Below are 23,645 nucleotides of genomic sequence, written 5' to 3' on the forward strand. Positions count from 1 at the left end.
TCTGCGCGGTTTCATTACAACTGTTTTTGCATTACTGCCACCTTGTGGATATACAAGGTATATCGATCCTAATTGACTTAACTTAAATGTTATGCGATCAAGTAACACATTAGTATTATGTACGTTGAATAATAGACACAATTACGTAGACTTGATTAGAAAAACATATGTTAACTTAACAAAAACATATATTTTAAGTAAAATGAAAATAAATAATTAATATACACTGAACAATCCACCTCATTCATTTTTTTGAGTGCATTGTTTTATTTTTGTCTGTTTGTTTGTTTGCTTTTTTTTTTTTTTTAGAACTGGGAAAGCAAAATTAAGAAAATATATGACTGGAGATAGGACTAATTCATTAGTTTTATTATGATGAAACTGGATGAAACAAGCGATATCTTGCGCAAGGATATTTGGCATATACCAAATATCCTTGCGCAAGATATCAACTCCAAGTTGTATCGATCAGAATACAAAACACCATGTGTGTGCATGGTAGTTAGAAAGCACTTAAAAAGCATAGAAGATAGTGCTTGTGTGAATGTGGCGTGTTGTATAGAGCGCTTCGAGTACTCCGGTAGAGTACAATCAACACTGATTACATGTTTACAGCTTCTATTTGAGCATGTTATGCTTGTCCAGCAGCAAAATAAATGATGCCTCTCCCACCCTTCCCGAGATACTGATATACTCCATGTAGGTCATAATTAGAATATTCAAAGAAAATAATATTACAGATTTTGCCTATTTTTCCTGCTCCCCTGCTGATTTTCCTGCGTGACATTTTATTGATGTGATGTTTGAGCCTGTTTATGGAAAAAGCTGCATGGAGCCTTTTCACAATATCTATATGTCAGGGATACAGTAAGCCACCTGCAGCCTGAAAAACGGAACCAAAGCCAGAACTGTGACAATGATGTCTGAATAACTAAAAGCAAGCAAAAACACAAAATAATTAAATAGATAAATATAAAAACTTACGTCAAATGAGATTAAAACCGTAGCACACCTTCCTCCTGCTGTTCAGTGCGTGGCATCACATTTTCCAAACGACTCGAGCTGAAAATCCCCCCGAAAAACAGCCAAAAAAAAGGAAAAGAAAAGAAAGAAAAAATAAAATGTCGCCTCCACGCGTGATTTCAAGCATGTGATGCATTTACTGGCAGTTCCCGCTCGTTTTCAAAAGTAATTCGAGTTTGTATTTCCGTTTTTAACCTGTTACAGGATGAAAGAGGGAGCGAGACGCGGGGATGACTTTCGTTAGAAACGTCGCGCAGTCACCGTGAGGCGAGCCTCCTCTCAGTTTAAAAAAGCCTCTCGGATGAATCCACAGCTCGTGAAGATCAGAGGTTCTTTCCAAAGAGGAGGAGACGGCCTTGATTGGACGGTTCCTCATCGGCTCATAGGCGGGACGGTTAACGGAACTTCATAACACGGTAATAATGGTGGTGCCTTCATTCATTGTCCATGTGAATGTTTTGAAACGTCGACGCGCTGGCGCAGACGATGCGCGCCTTTTATTATGACATTACAGATGCGGAGCAAGAGCTCTATTTCTTTTTCGTCACGTCACGGCCTGTGTGCTTTTAGTTTCTTTGTCTTTGCCGCCCTCTCCTGTAACAAGCTGTGCATCTACGGTCACCTCATTTGGTGGGACAGTTATTGCGGATCAGCAGCTTTTGAAATACTCAGACCAGCCCGTCTGGCGAGTGTTGCCAACTTAGCGACTTTGTCGCTATATTTAGCGAGTTTTCAGAGCCCCTTAGCGACTTTTTTTCTAAAAAGCGACTAGCGACAAATCTGGCGACTTTTTCTGGTGTTACTGGAGACTTATTTATGACGACTTTTTGACGTGAAAGCGCGTATCGCTTTCACTCTCAACAAGCAGCGGTGCTGCCGTGGGCACCTCGCCCGTTCCAAAGCGCTCACGGGCGGAGGATGGTCCTCCCCCAGCTCAACACGCTATCAGGGCAGGAGATGTTCACACCCGTGCGTCCAAACTGCAAATGAATCGCTTATGAGCAAAGTCGCTGCTCCGCACTGACTGTAACACAGTCTGTTCTTCTTTTACTGTTATGCTGTTTTGTGGATCACAAGGTTTAAAACTACTTATAAACACACATAGCCTACACACAAATTAACTCCACCAGAGTGCCAATCTCGGGTCACTTTTGCCGGTCCAGGCCCGGATAAAGGAGCAGGGTTGGAATTGTGACATTATTAAAAAATAATAATTGTAATAAATTAAAGAAATTTAATAATAATTTGTAGTTCTAAATAAATTCTAAATTCGTTTAAGACGTTTTTTACTCACCTTATGTCTCTTCCACGATGTTATTCCTCTCTCCAACAACGCAGGTTACAATTACATTAGCATGACCAATTATGCAAATTAGGCGATGACGTCATTTAGCGACTTCTAGCGACTTTTAGCACAGCCAATAGCGATTTTCCTTACTGAGGAGTTGGCAACACTGCGTCTAGCACCAACAATCACAACGCATTCAAAGTGACTTCATTCAGGTCATCGTAGTCTAAGGAGCTTGCAAAGAAAAGCGTCTGGACTTCTTTAAGTTGCTTGAAGACGTTTCACCTCTCATCCGAGAAGCTTCTTCAGTTCTAAGGTCAAATGGTGGGGAGTCCCAGATTTAAACCTAGTGGGAGTGTCCCCCCACAGGTACTGGTACTTCCCCACATCACATCAACATCACCATCTCTCTGGCCTGTTCACATCTGGGATTTCTCCCATACCTCTCCACAAAATCCAACACATCTGTGCTGTACTCCTGCTCCTGCTTATCTCTGATGTATTTGTGCATCACCAAATGGCATCGCACTTAAGAAATCAAAAAAGCCTAGCAGCTGTTACTGTCTAGATGGAAGTATAACCTCTCTGCAGCATGTAGATGAATGCATCAGCCACTCCCAGATTTGGTTTGTCATACAAACTGACTATTGTGGCGAGATGTGCTGTGTCAGTTGTTTTAAGTGTTTTAGGGCTGAAAGGAGTGTAGTTCATTTGTCCGGAAGTTCTGACTATGCAAATCTGACGGGAAACTGTAGCCAGGCACACCCACACTAACTGGAAGTTACAGTTAAGACAAAAAGTCTTGTTCATAACTGCTCAGGCTATGTTTAGTCCCAGTGACTGCCAGCTGTTTGCAAACAAGGAATGTGAGACATTTGAAAACTTACACAGACTTTAGTCAGATTCAAAGACAGAGCCTTCTCTTTTGGCTCTCAGCGAAGGCCAAAGACAGAGCCTTCTCTTTTGGCTCTCAGCGAAGGCGGTCGCACTTTTCTCCTCTCCTGCCCTTATCTTCCCTGCTTAGCTTCTTATGTCCTCCCTATTGTCCACTTAAAATATGTTTACATAACTATTTTTGCATTTGTTGCAATTTCAGCTGTCCTCTTGGCCAGATTTAAAGTCAACAATAACTTTTTTTAACTGCATAAATAAAGGATACATAAAGTCACTGCCAAAAACTGATTGCGGCTTCTACCTTGTTACAGGAATGTTGTTTGTTGCTGGATATTCTGTGGTCTTAGTTTTACTTGACTTGTCTGCTGCTTTTGACACGGTTAATCACAACATTCTTCTATCAAGATTGGAACATGTTGTTGGTCTCAAAGGTACGGTTTTATCTTGGTTTAAATCCTATCTCTCAGAGAGGTCGTTCTCTGTTGCTATGGGGCAACACTCCTCGGCTTCTGCCCCTATTTATTGTGGTGTGCCTCAAGGGTCCGTGCTCGGTCCTGCTCTTTTCTCTTTGTACATGTTGCCGTTGGGATTAATTTTTAGAAAACATAACATCTCCTTTCACTGTTATGCCGATGATATCCAGATTTATTTACCTTTGAAATCCGATGTGACTGCTTCTTTGCAACCTCTGTTCAACTGTTTGCATGAAGTAAAAATTTGGTTATCACATAATTTTCTTACATTAAACGAGAATAAGACCGAAATCATAGTCTTTGGTAGTCACACTCCGCTAGACCAGTTAGCTGACGCCCTAGGCCCTCTCGCTAGCCATCTTTCGTCCACTGTAAGAAACCTCGGAGTGTTCCTGGATGGCTCTTTTAAACTCGAGAAACAGGTCTCCACTGTGGTAAAAAACAGCTTTTACCAGTTGCGTCAGATTTCCAAAGCAAAGCCGTTCCTTCCTTTAAAAGATCTTGAAAAGCTTATCCACGCATTTATTACATCCAGATTGGACTACTGTAACTCCCTCTACTCGGGCCTCCAACACTCCTCTCTTTGCCGGCTCCAGTTAATTCAAAATGCAGCTGCGCGTCTTTTAACAGGTACGAGAATTCATGAACACATAACTCCAATTTTAGCCAAATTACATTGGCTCCCTGTTAAATATCGTATAGATTTTAAAATTCTTTTGTTCACTTTTAATATTTTGAATAATTTAGCGCCCAGTTATCTTTCTGATTTACTCCATTCATACAATCCCAACAGGGCACTTAGATCATCCAACCATAGGCTCCTAGCACAACCTAGGACTCGAATGAAGTCGAGAGGCGACCGGGCCTTTGCATCCGTGGCACCCAGACTCTGGAATAACCTCCCCGTTCATATTCGCACTGCCGAGTCGATCCAGTCTTTTAAATTACGTCTTAAAACTTATTTTTTTACTTTGGCTTTTGATTCTGTCTAGTTGGCTGTTTTAGCTTGTTGCGTTGTTACCTATTGTTTGTTGTCCTCTTCTATTGTTTGTTTTAACTGTCTCATGTTTTTATTGACTGTGAAGCACTATGGTCAACACTGTTGTTTTTAATATGTGCTATATAAATAAATTTTGATTTGATTTGATTTGAAAATGACATGATATCATTCATGAGGGATACATTTGACATATGTTTCACATATTATAGACCAGCAAGTTATTTATAGCAGTTTAAATACAAGCAATCAGTTTTTGGCAAATACCGGCAAGGCCACTTTACCCTGCGCTTTTATTTTTAAGAGTACCTTAGCACTTCCTCTTTTATTGTGTCAGACTTCCTGTTCTGTTCTCAGTGAAACGACACAAACACGTTGCTTCAGAGTGAGTGAACAACCTTTATTTTTGGAAATATTCATGTAAAACCATGAACTTTATTTACCTGTCACATGCTATAACTTGGGAACGTTTATACAATGTGGTTGAATTGCTTTTTGTTTTGTACATGCATGTCATTGGTTTGTGGTGTGGAAAGACTGGCAAAGAGATGAGGAGGCTGCTAGCAGGTTCAGCATGATTGGAAGCAGAAGTTTGTGTAATGATTGCAAACGATTGTTTATTTTATTTAAGACACAGGTTGTCTTTATTTTCATTTGTTAAATGCTGTGACATAAATTGTTTAAAGGTGCTGATTTATGTTAATGTCCTGATTTGAGTTCAACATATAATTTTCTATGATGTAAAATGTGAATTTCTTCATTTCTACTAAAATGTTATAATGGCATTTGTTTGTGCATCCTTATAGTTTTAACGGTGCCATATTGTCGATGGTTTAAAAGAGGAGAGAATAAAGTTGCATCAGTCGAAGCTCTCTGCGTCATGAGTGGTAATTCCAAGTGGGCAGCTACATGAATGACTGTTTAGCACTGATAGAAGTACATGCTGCATCTGCTATGCAGCATGTACTTCTATCTCTGGAAATTCCTCATTCCTCGTCTCAACGATGAGCATGCACTATGAACTTTATCACAGTTATAATGAATACAAACTGTGAAGAACTATTTTCTGTAGTGCCTAAAATAACATTTGGATGTTGGGTTGCTTAATAGTCATCCAGGAAATAACATTAACATAGAAACTACTGAGCTACAGGGTATTGCTTCTGCTATGGTTTTCTAGTCTGCTTTTTAATGGAGGAATGATATAAAAGAGTCAACTGTTAGAAAGCCTTCAGACAAGAATCGAGTTGAACACAGTTTCTGAATACAAGAAGTTTTTTTAAGAGGCTCTGTGCCATTCCCTTTCTTTCAACGGTTAGTTGTTACTCAATGATGCAATCAGCTAATCTAAACCCTCCAACGGGAGGCATGCTGTGCATACTCATGCACACAAGGGTAAATGTGTGCATGTTCACAAGCATGCGTGTATATGTGAACATGCACACACGCATGCATGTGCATAAGTGAACGTTGATGCACATATTCTATTGTCAGCTCTTGGGCCATGACAATATTGCCAGTCCTTCGTGAGGGCACGCATTGTCGTGAGTGGCAAATTAATATCTTTCTGCATCATCCATATCTCACATCAACTTCAACTGTTGCTTCACAGGGTGCCTCTTATTGAAAACCCTAACAATCAGATGACCTTCTATGAGCAAGTACTTGGTGACAACGGGAAGGAAAAAATATCTTTTAAAAGGAAGAAACCTCCCGCATAACCAGGCTCAAGCAGGGGTAGTCATCTGCTACGAGGGGTGGGGGGCGAGGGGTGGAAGATATTGTGCTGCCTTGAAACTACGCTTGGATCTCGTGATGGCATGTACGGATGTGTCATCCTAGAGATGTTTGACTACCTGTGCAATGCCGATGGGCGTAAAGTAACGTCTCACTCCAGCCAGAGTGACGAGGACACTAACCAAAAGCAGAACTAGTAAAAAGAAAAAAAACTATCAGGAGGGATAAGTACATTAAAAAAGCAACCTAAATACACCCAGTGATTCTGATTCAGTAGCTTGTAGAACCACCTTTAGCAGCTTTACCTTGAAAGGATGAGTTTGTTTAAATTTATCAGTCTGTCACATTGTTGGGCAATAAATTTTGCCACTCTTCTGTATAACTGTACTTCTACATGAGCCAACACATGCAGCACAAACAAAAGTGACAGCAAAGACTTGTGGTCTGTCACATTGTGTGTTTACTCATATAGCAATATTTAAATAGGCATTTTATTACATTCTATGTGAGCAGTAGGGTCCCCACATTCAGGTGTTTTTGCATTGTTTTCACTTTTTATACCAAAACATATCACATAACTGCCTGTATTCTTGATGTTGGTATGTAAAATAATTAGTGTCCTGTAAAAAGATAAATACATAAACGCAAAGTTTGACGAGTTTGTATTCTGTCTTAACACAGCAAATAAAAAACGCTCAATAGAAATATGTTCTTTTTATTGGGTAAATGTTAGAGGTGGGAATCACCATACATCCCACGATACGATATTATCACAATACTTAACGCACGATACGATATTATTGCAATTTTTTAAAATATTTTGCGATATTCAGATTCTGTACATAATGGTAAACTTTGATATTAGATAAAATGAATATTGATAAAGTCTCACACTCAGTCTTTCTCTCATTTCAGTCAGTTATATTGGTGACAAACTGAACGGTTTGTATTACAGTCTAGTCCAACTTAACTTTCAATTCAATTCAATTCAATTTTATTTATATAGCGCCAAATCACAACATAAGTCGCCTCAAGGCGCTTCATAGATACAGAGAAAAACCCCAAAATCATATGACCCCCTATGAGCAAGCACTTTGGCGACAGTGGGAAGGAAAAACTCCCTTTTAACAGGAAGAAACCTCCAGCAGAACCAGGCTCAGGGAGGGGCGGCCATCTGCTGCGACCGGTTGGGGTGAGAGAAGGAAGACAGGATAAAAGACATGCTGTGGAAGAGAGACAGAGGTTAATAACAGATATGATTCAATGCAGAGAGGTCTGTTAATACATAGTGAGTGAGAAAGGTGACTGGAAAGGAAAAACTCAATGCATCATGGGAATCCCCCGGCAGCCTACGTCTATTGCAGCATAACTAAGGGAGGATTCAGGGTCACCTGGTCCAGCCCTAACTATATGCTTTAGCAAAAAGGAAAGTTTGAAGCCTAATCTTGAAAGTAGAGATAGTGTCTGTCTCCCGAATCCAAACTGGAAGCTGGTTCCACAGAAGAGGGGCCTGAAAACTGAAGGCTCTGCCTCCCATTCTACTTTTAAATACTCTAGGAACAACAAGTAGGCCTGCAGAGCGAGAGCGAAGTGCTCTAATAGGGTGATATGGTACTACAAGGTCATTAAGATAAGATGGGGCCTGATTATTTAAGACCTTGTATGTGAGGAGCAGGATTTTGAATTCAATTCTGGATTTAACAGGAAGCCAATGAAGGGAAGCCAAAACAGGAGAAATCTGCTCTCTCTTTCTAGTCCCTGTCAGGACTCTTGCTGCAGCATTTTGGATTAACTGAAGACTTTTCAGTGAGTTTTTTGGACATCCTGATAATAATGAATTACAGTAGTCCAGCCTGGAAGTAATAAATGCATGAACTAGTTTTTCAGCGTCACTCTGAGACAGAATATTTCTAATTTTAGAGATGTTGTGCAAATGGAAGAACGCAGTCTTACATATTTGTTTAATATGTGCATTGAAGGACATGTCCTGGTCAAAAATGACTCTAAGGTTCCTCACAGCGTTACTGGAGGCCAAGGTAATGCCATCCAGGGTAAGAATCTGGTTAGATACCATATTTCTAGGCTTTTCAGGGCCGAGCACAATAACCTCAGTTTTATCTGAATTAAGAAACAGAAAGTTAGCGGCCATCCAGGTCTTTATGTTTTTAAGACATTCCTGCAGTTTAACTCATTGGTGTGTGTTATCTGGCTTCATGGACAGATAGAGCTGGGTGTCATCTGCATAGCAGTGAAAATGTATGCTATGTCTTCTAATGATGCTGCCTGTATAATGTAAACAGAATTGGTCCTAGCACTGAACCCTGTGGAACTCCATAATTAACCTCAGTGTGTGAAGAGGACTCTCCATTTACATGCACAAACTGGAGTCTATTAGATAGATATGATACAAACCACTGCAGCACAGTACCTGTAATACCTACAGCATGTTCTAATCGCTCTAATAGGATATTATGATCAACAGTATCGAACGCTGCACTGAGGTCTAGCAGGACAAGCACAGAGATGAGTCCACTGTCAGAGGCCATAAGAAGATCATTTGTAACCTTCACTAAAGCTGTTTCTGTGCTGTGATGAGCTCTGAAACCTGACTGAAACTCTTCAAATAAACCATTCCTCTGCAGATGATCTGTTAGCTGTTTGACAACTACTCTTTCAAGGATGTTTGATATGAAAGGAAGGTTGGAGATTGGCCTATAATTAGCTAAGACTGCTGGGTCTAGAGATGCTTTTTGAGTAAAGGTTTAACTACAGCCAGCTTGAAGGCCTGTGGTACATAGCCGATCATTAGAGATAGGTTGATCATATTTAAGATCGAAGAATTAATTAATGGCAGGACTTCTTTGAGCAGTTTTGTAGGAATGGGGTCTAAAAGACACGTTGATGGTTTGGAGGAAGTAATTATTGAAGTTATCTCAGAAAGATCAATTAGAGAAAAAGAGTCTAACTTAACATCAATGGTACTAAGAGTAGCTGTAGATAATATTACATCTGTGGGATGATTACTGGTAATTTTTTCTCTAATGATAAAAATTTTATTTGTGAAGAAGTTCATGAAGTCATTACTAGTTAACGTTAAAGGGATGGTTGGCTCAACAGAGCTCTGACTTTTTGTCAGCCTGGCTACAGTGCTGAAGAGAAACCTGGGGTTGTTCTTATTTTCTTCAATCAGTGATGAATAGTAAGATGTTCTGGCTTTGCGGAGGGCTTTCTTATAAAGCAGCAAACTATTTCTCCAGGCTAAATGATGATCCTCTAGATTTGTGACACGCCATTTCCTCTCCAGATTACGAGTCATCTGCTTTAGGGTACGTGTTTGAGAATTATACCACGGAGTCAGGTACTTCTGATTAGAGACCTTAGTTTTCACAGGAGCTACAGTATCCAGAGTCGTACGTAGTGAGGAGGTGAAATTATTAACAAGATGATCGACCTCTGTTGGAGCAGCGTTCAGATAGCTGCTCGCTCTATGTTGGTACAGGGCATTGAAGATGATAACAGTGGGTGGATTATATTCTTAAACTTAGTTACAGCGCTTTCAGAAAGACATCTACTGTGATAAAGTCTACTCTCCACTAAAGTAGAGTCTACTCTCTACTCTCCATAATTGTAATCAATTATTGTAAATGTAAATGTTATCAGGAAATGATCAGACAGGAGAGGATTTTCAGGAAACACTGTTAAATGTTCAGTTTCTATGCCATATGTTAAAACAAGATCTAGAGTGTGATTAAAGTGGTGGGTGGGTTCTTTTACATTTTGAGAGAAACCAATTGAGTCTAATAACAGATTAAATGCCATGTTGAGGCTGTCATTTTTAGCATCTACATGGATGTTAAAATCACCCACAATAATTATTTTATCTGAGCTCAGAACTAAATCAGATAAAAAGTCTGAGAAATCAGAGAGAAACTCTGTGTAAGGCCCAGGTGGACGATAGATGATAACAAGTAAGACTGGTTTCTGAGTTTCACAGCTGGGGTGGACAATGTTAAGCATCAGGCTTTCAAATGAATTAAAAGTCTGTCTTGGTCTTTCATTAATTAATAGGCTGGTGTGAAAAATTGCTGCCACACCGCCCCCTCGGCCTGTGCTTCGAGATTTCTGGTAGTTAGAATGACTCGGGGGTGTTGATTCATTTAAACTAACATAATCATCCTGCTGCAACCAGGTTTCTGTAAGGCAGAGTAAATCGATTTGTTGATCAATTATTAAGTCATGTACTAACTGAATGCAACCATCTGGTACAATTATAGCTATTCTGAACTATGCAATTTATGAAAACTATGCAGCCCATTCAGCAACTGAAGAATTTGAAAGTAAATTAAAACAAAATATAATTTTACATTAAATAAAAAAGTTTTAAACTTAATTAAAATAAAACATGTCTTAAATTACAATAAGTAAACTGTCATGTTTATTGCTGCCAAAAAAAAGTTGAACACATTTGGACAGTGAAGGAATGTCAGGATTCTTGCTCAGAAAAAGGATCAACATGCTCTGAAGTCAGAGCACAAAAACCTTTTTTGTAACAAAATATCGATTTCTGCTGTCCCTGTATTGATACATTATTAGCAAACAAAATATCACGATACGACACAGAATCGATTTCCCCCCCCCACCCCTAGTAAATGTAGAGTAGGAGGAACTCATGTACCACAACAGACTGCTGGGATTGTATAAAAATGTGAGTCAGGAAGCGCAGGAGGAAGAAGCACACCACAGAGTTACTCAGCAGAGTTTATAGAAACTTGTGTTAGAGTGTGGATATACTTTCGTATTTGCTCGCCTGCTTTCACAGCCATATGAACTTAAGTGGCATCCTATTCTTTTTCCATAGGGTTAAATATGATATCGACTCACCCTTTGCAGCCATAAAAGCTTCAGCTCTTCTGAGAAGGCTTTAATAAAAGTTTAGGAGTGTGTTTTTGCACCAGTCTTCCAGAAGCACATTTGTGAGGTCAGACACTGACGTTGAATGAGAGGGCGCGGCTCGCAGTCTTTACTCTAATAATTAGAGTAAAGACTGCTGCTATGGCTGCTATGGCTGATAGTAGCCGTTTGCATACTATGCATACTCTCTCCCTCTTCATATGTGTGTGTGTACAACAGTTTTATGTTAATGTGCAATCCTTAATATGTTTTGTCTGTGTGTGTGTGTGTGGGGGGGAGTGTTCGCCCAGGGCGCCAAACAGGCTAGGACCGCCACTGTCTGGAAGGGTGGTGTCTCAGGGGTCTGTGGTTGTTGTGGTTCCCCTGTAGTTTGTGACAGCTTTAATTCCCTGTGCGTGTTGTTGTTGAGGTAGTAGCCTTCAAATTGTTGTGAGTGGGCCCGCTTTGCTGCTCTGATGCAGTTCGTAGTGGGCTCTCTTATACTCTGCCTGATCTCCTGCCTTGATTCGTTTTAAATTTCGATAGAACACTAAGTCACAGTTGGGTAATGATGTGCAAAACTCTGTATTTGTTGTCTGACCACAGCAGCATTTTTCCTGAGTGCAAAAACAAGAAACAACAGTTGTGCCCCTTTGAGGAATATGGCTCATTTGAAGTGCTGCTAACAGTTGCAGGAAGACGTGTCTGTAACAAAGTTAAAAAAAAGGAAAAGATTTCTGAACATTGCATGAAACACAAAACATTTCACTCCAAAACTCCTACTTTTTTTTAAGACCTGGCAACCCTTTTTTTGACCATGTTCAGACTTTGCGGTCTCGCAACGCTCCCAATTAGCCAGGTCAGAGTTTATTATATTTTATTTTATCTTATGTTTAAGTAAGATGTTTAAGTTTAAGTATATGGACTCTGTTGTGCCTGCGCCTTATGATGGCATTTACTTACCTACTTTATACATATTTCTTTTCTCTTACAGAATTGACTTATCTCTACAACTAAGCTGACCACTCATTATGTTTGTGTTTTGTGTTTTGTTTTTTTGTTTTTTCTTGGTTTGTGTGTTTTGTTTTTTCTGTGCCTGTGTGGGGGTGTGGGCTTTGAAACTCTCCACATCTCTCTTGTACACTCAGGAACTGTTATCTTGTACTCCAGGGTTTGCTACTCGTATTATTAGATTGGACCCTTTCTTTTTTCTTTTTGTACACCCACTGGTACTCCTATAATTATGAGGTGGGAGTGTATGTTTCATATTGTTTTATGTTCTTCAAAAAGAAAACGGCATATTGTTCAATTTGTCTTTTGTAAAAATGGATGCAGAAACTTTAATAAAAATATCTGAGGAAAAAAAAACAAAAAACAAAAAACAAAAAAACTCCTACTTCCAGCATACATCACTCCCTCCATCAATGCAACAACTGATACAAAAGTAATAGCCTATAATTAATTTATCTGCTGTTTCTCTCAGGTAGTTGTTTACATTATATAATTTTTTGTGTTCAGTATACGTCACTACAATGTGATTTCAGAAATATATAAATATAGGGACAACAGGCTCTTCTGCAGCAGGCTCTTGTCATCAATTACCAACGTTTAGGGTGCTCTATAGTATACAATAAGAGTACCCTGCAAGTTAATTCATGACGCGAGAGGAGTACCCGGCGTGTTGATAAGTGAAGCAGAGGGACCCTGACCAAGAGTCCATATTTGAAGAGTTAGGAGTGATAACGTGTTGTAGGGACAGAACATAGACACCTTTGTAAATTGAGAGCTTTGCCTTTTGGCTCAGTTGTTTCTTTATCATAACAGTGATACCTCCACATTACTGTGGAATCCGACCTCCAACTCCTGCTACATCCTACCATCACTTGTAAAGAAGCATCACAAACTAGACACAATTTCATCCATAAAAACCACAAACAGAATTGGTGACAAGGGCCAGCCCAGGCATAGCTTAACCTGCCCTGGGAACAAGCACCGCATTGTGCCAAGAACGCAGACACAGCTCTCGCTTTGGGCATACAAAGCTTTTTTGCATTTTGTTTTTTGGGGTGATATGCAGAACCAGTCTTTCTTCAAACATGATGTGCACAATGACATCAAAAAGTTCCGCTTTGAACATGTACGTAAAGGTCAATTCCACTTCTGGATTATAGCTTAAATGGCACTAACTGGTAGCAATAAAGATTGCCATTAGGATGTTTTGCAACAGTAAGATTTTTTGTGTTTGTTTGTTTGTTTTTTCGTTTTACCTTCAAGTGTTTTTCCAGGGCATAATGCCAAAGCAGAGGTGGCCTCCTAAGCCTTATAGCCACGCTGATTGTGAGATTTTCCATTTGTAATGTATGGCCTGGGGATGTTTTTTGCCATACCATTAAAAAAAAAAATCAAATGCAGATGTGTATGTATAATCAAACAAAATAATTACATCATAGTTGTATTATTAGTGAGGGTTGTGCAGTTTGAACCTCAAGAGGTACAGAGTACTGCTACATAGACAGGGGTCTAGTGCTGTCATTTATTTTTGAAATTAATTTAGTTTCATTCATTTAAAGATTTTTGGATTTCTCTTCCACTCAGATTTAAAAAAAAAATCTCACTACAATCCTTTTTCTGCACAACACACTTTAACTTTCTGGGGAGAAAAACACTAAAATCAAGTACCAGCTGAAATATGAAGTATAAGTCCTCCTACTGATTAGCCAAATTCTACGTCTTTGCACAGTTGTCTAGAGGTTTCAGAGAACTACCTAAAACAGTGTCAGCCTTCATTACCAACTTGTTGAATTTTGCTAATAACTGGCTCTAAAGCTGCTACTGTCACGGTCTGCCAGGGCAAGCCGTGGGGATGTTGGAGAAAGGTCCCAAACGCTGGACAATGAACAGTGCGTTTATTTACAGTGGGGTAATGTACACCACACAATAAATCTCCAATGTGCTCCCTCAACTCCTGTGTTGTGCCTTCTCCTAAGTGCTGGTATTTCGTGCTCTCTGCTCCCGTGCCTACGCACACCCCGTGCGTCCTGCTGTCCTGTGCTCCGCTCTCCTCCTGAGGGGAAAAAAACATCAGACGCAGTCGTTACGGCAACAACTCCAGCAGGCATACACTTAACAGCACTTTAAACACTGCCATGGCATCTAATTCAACAATCCTGCGCCGGAGGAAGCTCCATCGCTCTGTTAAGTAGCTCCCCCGACGAGCTTGATCAGAAGCAGGTGTGTGAGAACCTAGGCGTGACCAGCAGCTGGCAGGGCCACGCCCATCAGGCCTGCAGGTGGCTGTCCAGCCACACCCGCAGACAGACAGACACACACACACACACACACACACCAGCATGGAACACAAGAGCACAGTGCAGCAAACATACATCCAATACAATAATAATAATAATAAAGGTCCACACTGCTCACAGACCCCGAGTCCCAGGAAGCGGGTCCGTGACAGCTATTCTATCAGATGACTCTAAGATATATGCTATAAGAAAGCAGCTGCAGTCTTTATACTTAAAATCAGGGGCAGCACAGAAGGATTTGAAAGAGAGGACATCTAAGTGTGTGTCTTCAGCATAAACGCGCTGTAATCTCAGTTTACTTTACATGGGCTTTTTTTCTTTTTATCAATACAGCTATAAAGTGTCACATATCATAACTCAAGTATTTGTGGTTAAGGGAAAAAAGCAAATTTCCAATTTTCAACTACTTGCTAACAAATAATGTACTGACTTCTATTGATTAGTCAAGAAAAAAAATGTTAATTTATATAAAACTATTCATACAAATCTTTACAATTTCATACTCTTCCACTAGGGGCAACATAGAGTTATACACAGGTAGAGAAAGTTTGTGAGGGAGACATCATACACATACATAAAATATCAGAAGAATGTCACTTTTGGGGACAGGGAAGGTTTTTGGATTAAAACATGTTTTAGAGCATGCTGAACATTATTAGAGGTATTAGAGGTAACATTATCAGCTATTTATTAATAAGTGACTTTTATGTATATATGCCTGTATATATTGGGCTATTCTTAGTGTATTGTCTGTCCCTGTTAATATTTGTTTATAATGGAGCACTATAAAATAATTTCCCCTATGGATCAATAAAGTATTCTGATTCTGATTCTGAAATCTACTTGGGGACGGTGTTTTGGTCCCCAAAGGGAGAGGAGTACTCAATTGACTGGTGTGTGAGCTGATAGAAGGCCCCAATTTTCACACAAGTAAACTCTCTCTCTCACACACACACACCAATTAAACACTTCACCAATTTCTAAGCATATTTTTAAAGTTGCTATCGACGTGGAATCCTCAACAGATTCTTTGTGTCCCTTCTATGAACTTTAGTTCTTTCCGTAGATCTTCAAGTAGATTCAGGTGACTGCTGGGCCATTCGAGCAGTTTTATTTTCCTTCTCTGAAACCAAGTGTGAGTTTCTTTGGTTGTGTGTTTGTGGTTACTGTCTTGCTGAAACGTCCGCCCTCATTTCATCTTTATCATCCTTGTAGATGGCAGCAGATTTTTATCAAGAATGTCTCGGTGCATTTTTCCATTCATTCTTCCTTCAATAATATGAAGCGTGCCAGTAACGTATGCTGGAAAAAGCCACACACCATGACGTGAACTGTTGTTAAGGTGTTTTTGGAGACATATGCAGCGCCTTTTGACCTCCAAACATGGTGTGTATTACAGCATCCAAAGAGTTCAGTTTTAGTCTCATCTGACCAGACTATATCCTTCCAGTATTTCACAGGGTTGTCTAAATGTTTTTCAGCAAACCTTACACATGCTTAAGCAATGGAGTCGTATGTGGTGAGTGTGCATACAGGCCATGGTGGTTGACAGCACTACTTATAGTTTTCTTTGAAACAGTTGTACCTGCTTATTCCAGGTGTTTCTGTAGCACTTCATGAGTGGTCCTTGGCTCTCGGCAACTCTTTTGATTATTACCTGCTGCGTGTGTGTGTGTGTGTGTGTTTGCTGTTTGTGTGTGTTTGAGTCAAAGGGGGCATAACACTGTTCATTTGTTGTTTGTTATTTATTATTGCAACATCCTAGGATATGTGCTGTTTTTCAGTCTGCTCATTTTAGCTTTAATTGTCCTGTACCATCTACCTGAGGATAACGGCTCAACCAGGTGATGATCTTCTGTGTCGTGTTGATGACCTTCTGGAGTGCTGGACAGCTGGCAGCCCACACTGGTATGCAATATGTCAGTACAGATTCAACACAGTGTGTATAGAAGGACACCTGCAGCTCCTTGGGTAGGGCTGTGGTGATGCCATCTGGAAAGAATCGGATTTGCAGCTGCTTCATTTTTCAACATGAAAATGGTTCCAAACACAGCCAAAAGACACACAGTAGGGTTGTCTAAATCGTGGATTGGCTGCAGGTTCAGAGACTGTACTTTAATGTTATTGAAGCAATGTGGGATCATCTCGACACAGATCAGAAAGGGAGCCAATATCCAGAGAAGAGCTTTGCATTTCGCTCAAGCAACCTGGAAAACTATTCCTGAAGGCTACTTAAATAAATGACAAGGAGGCTGTTAAAGACTCTGTTTTTGACTTATATGCTGTATTTCCATGTATGTTTGCCTATTTTTCAATAAATCGTTCATTTTTTTTCTAGCAAAATATAAAGAAATGACTGGTCTTATTTTGACCCGCCCACCGGAGTTGACGTTAGCATACGTAACGGATTTCCTCACAGCTAATTGGATGAGCCGGGACCGTCGCTCCTTAACGTGGCGGGAGCCAGAAATGAATGCATGAAGCAAACGTGTCTGGTCCTGCTGTGCGGACAGAAACACAATCGGTTGCTTTATATTATTTCTGATTATGAGCAGGTTACGTTCAGCGATGCAGAAAGGCAAGCGAGCCGCAGTGGAGGTGGTAGAAAGCGCATTACCGAAGCGGAAGAAGTCAAAGACAGCAGTGAAACAAGGTAGCAACCATGCTGCTGTTACTTAATATCTGCGCGTCGTAGAGAGATCTACATTTCAGCTTTCATTGCATACTTGAAAGTAAACACATCGCTTTCCCTGATGCTAAAAATGATGCTAAACTGTTTAAGCAGTGCCAGAATGTTTTAGCAGCTTCAGAATTTACAGCAGTACAGATGCGTGCACAGCCAAACCGGGTCCTGCAGGCTCGTGTTGGGTAAAGTTTGATACTGCTGCAAGAAATGGCATGAATGTCTGATGGGACTTGTTTCAATCTAATAATCATATTTATTATAGTATACAATAGAAACGTTTAATAACGGCATAATAGGCAGATATGATTTCAGTGAGATTTCTTTAGTCTGAGTGAGAATTGTGTTTTTGGTCTTCCAGAGGAAACCACAGATGCTTCCTCACCATCTCCGCACCACACTTTCCCTGATCCTGCTGATGTCGTCCGCTTTCGCTCTCAACTCCTTAACTGGTACAACAAGGAGAAGAGAGAGCTGCCATGGAGGACTCTGGTAAAAAGAAACTATATTATACTACTTCGTTGTCATCATTAATATACATTAATGTAACATATGATATAGAAATAAGTTTGGTTCAAAGTTAACGTTTCAGCCATGTCAGTGTTCTGGTGGTTTCTGTCGTATTTTTAGTTTTTTTTTTCTCAGAGGAAATTTGTAGCTTTGCCTTTCTTTACTTTCTACAGGCTATAACAGAGTCAGACATCAACATCAGGACATATGGAGGTGAGAAGAGTTGGGTGCATTCTTGACAAATGTACACATCTTTAACTGCTGCTTAAAGTGATGTGCTTTTTTCAGTATGGGTTTCAGAAATAATGCTGCAGCAGACTCAGGTTGCCACAGTAAAAGACTATTACAACAAGTGGATGAAGGTGTGCATCGTGTAGCTTTCTTGTGCACTGGACTTCTTGTGACACTGATTTCACTGTGTGCAACTTAAAGCTTCTATTTATTATGCTGCAGAGGTGGCCCACAGTCCAGGAGCTTGCAGCTGCCACTCTAGAGGTGATGCCTTAAAGCAGCAAATGCACATACAATGATTTTAAAATGCTGATGTTTTTAATTTGGATGTACTGATTGTGTTGATTGGTAGGAGGTGAATCAGATGTGGGCAGGGCTGGGCTACTACTCCCGTGGAAGAAGGCTGCATGAAGGAGCGCAGAAGGTCTGATTGTGTTCTTCCCTTTATCTAACACTTCTAAACAGTCTGTCTGCAGAGAAGTCTCACACCTTCTGTGTTTGGGTGTTCATTATATGTTCCTTTAGGTGGTGTCAGAGCTAAAGGGACAGATGCCTCAGACGGTTGAGAGCCTGCTCAAACAGCTGCCTGGAGTGGGACGCTACACTGCTGCAGCTATAGGCTCTATTGCACAGGGGCTGGTGGGTCATTAGACATGGATATCTGCAGCAGAGCAAAGTCTTAGGTACTCTCTTATTAATCACTCATAGTGATGTGATCTCTCTTGTGTAGGTTACCGGAGCTGTGGACGGTAATGTCATTCGGGTGCTGTGTCGCCTGAGGGCGATTGGAGCTGACAGCACAAGTCCAGCAGTGACAGAGGCACTTTGGTGAGATTCACCTCCAAACCAAAATAATATATAAACGGAAAGCTTTTGAATGTTTTTATTTCTCTTGTGTTTAAGGGATCTGGTCAATTTGCTGGTGGATCCTGAGAGACCTGGAGACTTTAACCAGGCCATGATGGAGCTGGGAGCACGAGTCTGCACCCCTAAAGGGCCCCTGTGCAGTCAGTGCCCCGTGCAGTCTCACTGCCACTCTTATCACAAGGTTGGGATGATTTCAAATTGCAACTGGTACCGATAATGCTAACACAGATTAGAAAAGATTCTCTCCAGTTAATGGCATGAGGCATGTTGTGTGTCTGCACAGGTTCTTGTCAAACAAGAGCAAAACTCTAAGAAGCTTTTGGGGAAGCTGGGTACAAAGACTTCAGAGCTGCCTGACATAGAAGACTGCAGTAAGTCTCCTCCCCTTCAGACCTCTCAGATGTCTGTATAGTCCTGAAATTAAAGTATCTTTCTATATGTGAAGCGAACAGTGTAACATGTCCCCTGTGTCCCTCGGAGCCCTGGGATGATGAGCTGGGTGTTCAGAACTTCCCCAGAAAGCCGTCGAAGAAGCCCCCCCGGGTGGAGCGAACTCTTACCTGTGTGGTGAAGAGGCCTGGAGATGACGGGGAAGAAAGGTTCCTGCTCATACAGAGGCCAAGCAAAGGTTAGCACTGATTGCAACATCAGCTTGTGCTGGTCAAGCGTTGGATTCAGAATGTGCACAATTGTATCCTGATAACGAGACTGAATCAGGCTGCTTGAATCACTGAGAAAACTGTTAGTGTTAGGAGCAGTGTTGGGACTAACGCGTTATTAAGTAACGCGTTACAGTAACTACGTTATTATGCCAAAATCAGGAACGCGTTACTCGTTACTGGGATTTAGATAGGGTCGTTATTCGTTACTTCGAGTGGTGGCTATCGCGGAGCTTCCACAGATTCAGTAACATTAGCAAGTGGTGGAGGCAGCAGGTGGATGAAGGAAAAGAGACCCGAGGCGGCCGCCGGTCCAAGTGTGAACTGAACTTCAGGTAAGAAGTTATGACCTGCAGTCTCTCTGGGTCAGATATGAACCAAGTGTAGGTGGAGTTTATTTTCATTATTCTGACTTTTTCCGTACTGCGTGCTAGCTAGCATGACGGAGTTTCTATACAGCTGGGTGGTGCTATGTTACTGATGTTGAACTTTATTTTGTTCATAAGTTATTAGAGTTGCCAACCGTCCCGTCTGGTATTCAGAGAAATATTACGCGTTTCTTATTGAGGTGAAAAGGAACAGTTTGTCCCGTAATTCAGCTACAATGAAAAAGACACAAAGCTGGAGTTATTCTGTCTTTATGCTGCACAGCTGCCTCTTCTTCTTTCATTCTCCCCCCTCCCTCTCCTGTTTCTACTTCAATCATGAAAACTGATCAATGATCAGCTGATCGGCTCTCTTGTTTGTTTATCGCTCACTTTGCGTCGAAAGAGGAAACCAGCGGATGTCGCGCTAAACAGCAGCAGCACGTTTAAGCTTGATCAGCTGTTGTTAGAATTTATTTAATATTAATTTCTAGTATCAGCTGATGTTTGCTGGAGCCACAGCTGTAAACCTGCTGGTCATGATATCGGTTTGGTTATGTGATGAGAGGGAAACATGAAGATGAAACCAGGAGATGTGATGATTCATCATCAGAGCTGTGATGGAGAAACAGGTTTACCTTTTAGGTGACATGGATGAGTTGAAGGGAAGTTATGAACTGTTTCTGAGAGACAAATAACCCCAGGATCCTTTTTTAAGCAGCTGACAGCTGGTAACTGTGCAGGGGCGGGTCTAGCAAAGTGTTGCCAGGGGGGCATGTAGGGCATTAACAGGGAGAGGGGGGCACAAAGAAATACTTTTCTTTCTTATTCTCATTTAAAATGTCTAGCTTTTAAAAAATAATTATCTGAATCTTACAACAAACGATTGATAGATTGATGCATATATACCATCAGAACAGTGAACATCACTGTCACAACTGTTTATTTTCACTCAAAGGCTTTATGATTTTTCCTATAACGGTGGGCCGCTCTCTAGTCAAAATGTCCGGGCCAATTTTCTGTCCCAGTCCAGCCATGTATGCAGCTCATCTGCAGTCTGGTGTTACCTATATCTTCCTATTCAGAAGGCAGAATTTCCGAGTTCTGAGTACAATCAAAGCACCACGACTGCAGTTTTTGTGTTGGATGTAAAAGGCGCACATGACTCTGTGACGTAGGCTAGAATCATGGCAGCAGTCAATGACGGTCCAGGCGTGGGATTTCTCTCGTGGAAATGTGCACATTATCTTTTCCTTTCTATTGGTCGGTGGCACAGTGCACTGTGGCAAGTAAGCAAGCTAGAAGGCTGGCAAAGTTATGGAAGCAACACATTAACAAGAGAATTCTGAGTAAAACCAAAGTTACTTTCCCTAGTAACTAGTTACTTTGAAAGTAACGAGTAACTTGAAGTAACTGAGTTACTTTTGAGAGAAGTAACTAGTAATGTAACTAAGTTATTATTTTAAAGTAACTTACCCAACACTGGTTAGGAGTGATGCATTGGTCTGGATGCAGGCTATAATTTTGGTGGATGTCTCAGTCATTGTGCAGCTTGATTCGGACACACATAAGAAAAACGGTAAAAGTAAGTAAATCTGTCTGGGTGGGCTGCAGGTTTGTTGGCAGGCTTGTGGGAGTTTCCAAGTCTTCTGCTTGAGGTTGAAAACTCTGAGAAGAAACAGAAGGGGGCGCTCTGCGAGGAAATCAGCAGAATACTGGGAACGCATTTAACTGAAAACCTGTTCCAGTATGTGGGAGAGGTAAGCTGGATATTTAGACCCTCTGTCATCTGCCTTTAATAGGAAATAAGCTGTTTGTGTAACTCTGCTGCACTGGTTGGCTGTTTGCAGGTGGTCCACATCTTCTCCCACATCCACCAGACTTATGTGGTTTACAGTGTGTGTTTAAAGGAGAGGGACACACACACAGAGACTGAAAACACACAGTGGCTCACTAGATCTACTCTACAGGGAGCTGCTGTGTCCACAGGACTGAAAAAGGTTTGTGGTTGTTTTTTTATGCACTTGTCTGAGTGAATTCTGTCTGTGTAGCAATAAGAGTGCACTTGATTGTCACTTAGAGAAAGCATGCTATAACAACCTGCCTTTACCTTTCCAAATATATATTGGATATAGTGAAAACGGGGCTGCAGTGGCTCGTGCTGTCAAAGTTCATTTTCACTATGCAAACAGATTCAGATCATCACCTGCTGATCCTTAACATTGACCACAAACCTTTTCATAAAAGGCAAAAACAAAGTAGCTAAACAGAACCTAAGTCGCAGTGTGTAGCTTCCCTTAATACTGGCAACCCACACACTGAGGTACCGCTTGGTGGTACAAGAACAAAAGCTGCGGTTCGGTCACAACTTTCCGTGACTTCATTGATTACAAAACCCCAAACAAATAAGCAAGAACGCCCCCCCCCCCCCCCCCCCCCAAAAAAAAACAAACAAACAAAAAAAAAATACAAGAAATGAAGAGCCAAGCAGATAAATCTGAGTAGAACAGAGGGTGGGAGAAGAAGATTGTGTTGGTGTGTTTTCAATTTGCTGTGTGCTGGTACATGATGACACGAGCCACAGTTCAGGGGTTCCTCCTCTCTGCTCTGACAGTCTGACACTCGGGGATTAATTCACAAAGCACATCCTGTGATTATCCACAAAAATGCACTCTTCATTAAAAAGCTTTTATTGGCTCATCTCTGTGAAAAGCCTCAACATGAAAGTCAGTTTGACACATGCGGCGTTCTTACTGCAGTTTTGAGCTCCATGGTTCAGTGCAGATGTTCAAAGGGGAAGTCAGACAAGTTTAAATCAGGTTTTTTTACTGGTGGAGTCAGATAAAGAACGTTTCCTGCTTTGTTCTGCTACTACACACAAATGTTTTGGGTCAAAGGCTGATCGAATAAAACTGAATGTAAAGCCATAAACAAATAGTCCCCCAGTAATGTCACAGAAAATACACATACATGTGTAAAATGTCGTCAAGATTGTCTCACGTTTCTGTAACGTATTTAAAAAAGCATCTAATTGTGCTTGTGTGGTCTGTGTGAAACATCAACATTAAATCTCCTGCAGATTGTGAAGCTTTATGATTCTGTGGACAGTCTGAAGGAAAAAAACACAAAGGTGAGCCTCGACATTTGTAAAACTGCTCAGATAATTTATTATGTAATCCTACCGTAACTGTTTGTCTCTGCTCGTCTTAGGATGGAAAAAGGCAAAAGGACTCGGGAATAATGGATAACAAGAAGCCGCAGAGCTCTAAAAAGAACAAACTCAGTGCAGCGAGCAGCGGCAGACAGCTCTCCCTCAGTTCCTTCTTCAAGACTGTGAAAGAGGAATGTTGTTAGTGTCCCTGAAAAGTGCCTTTCCACATGCATGTACCTAAATATCGCCATCACTGCGGTTTCCACTTTAAGCTATTAATATAGCAATCCATTTTTGATTAAAATTGTATTGTGTGATTTTTTTTTTTTTTTATTATTTTTTAACGACTGATTTCTGTCTCATTGTAAACCAACTGCAGGATTTTAAGTAATTTCATGTGAGCCGACGACGTGTTTTACACTTAGTATGTTTCATAATTGTCATGTTTGTTGCCACAATAAAGTTGTAACATGGGAAAGAAGTGTAAATAAAAGATAAGCTCTAGTCTTCACTTGAGCTGGTGACGTGTGAGTTGAATGTCCAACATCTGTAAGGCCAAATCAAGATAA

General features: G+C 40.8%; 1 protein-coding gene across 1 annotated transcript; it reads left to right on the top strand.

The window, feature by feature from the left end:
- Positions 1–17,157: 17,157 nt before the first annotated feature.
- Positions 17,158–23,166, top strand: mutyh (mutY DNA glycosylase). The gene is made up of 15 exons (XM_085347708.1): positions 17,158–17,263; positions 17,655–17,785; positions 17,977–18,016; positions 18,092–18,165; positions 18,257–18,298; positions 18,387–18,458; positions 18,560–18,673; positions 18,765–18,862; positions 18,938–19,082; positions 19,185–19,272; positions 19,347–19,529; positions 21,540–21,685; positions 21,776–21,925; positions 23,005–23,047; positions 23,129–23,166. The coding sequence occupies exons 1-15, from the start codon at positions 17,158–17,160 to the stop codon at positions 23,164–23,166; spliced, it is 1,470 nt and encodes a 489-aa protein (XP_085203834.1).
- The last annotated feature ends 479 nt before the right edge of the window (positions 23,167–23,645 follow it).

This window comes from Diplotaxodon limnothrissa, linkage group LG23, assembly GCF_057381915.1.
Source record: "Diplotaxodon limnothrissa isolate DT_005_m linkage group LG23, D_limnothrissa_male_GT1.1, whole genome shotgun sequence".
NCBI lineage: Eukaryota > Metazoa > Chordata > Actinopteri > Cichliformes > Cichlidae > Diplotaxodon > Diplotaxodon limnothrissa.

Excerpts from the sequence above, each read along its gene's own strand:
- mutyh (XM_085347708.1), top strand. The coding sequence starts at position 17,158 with ATGAGCAGGTTACGTTCAGCGATGCAGAAAGGCAAGCGAGCCGCAGTG. Across the intron at positions 18,299-18,386 it reads TTGCAGCTGCCACTCTAGAG|GAGGTGAATCAGATGTGGGC; the intron begins GTGATGCCTTAA and ends GTTGATTGGTAG. Across the intron at positions 21,926-23,004 it reads TGTCCACAGGACTGAAAAAG|ATTGTGAAGCTTTATGATTC; the intron begins GTTTGTGGTTGT and ends AATCTCCTGCAG.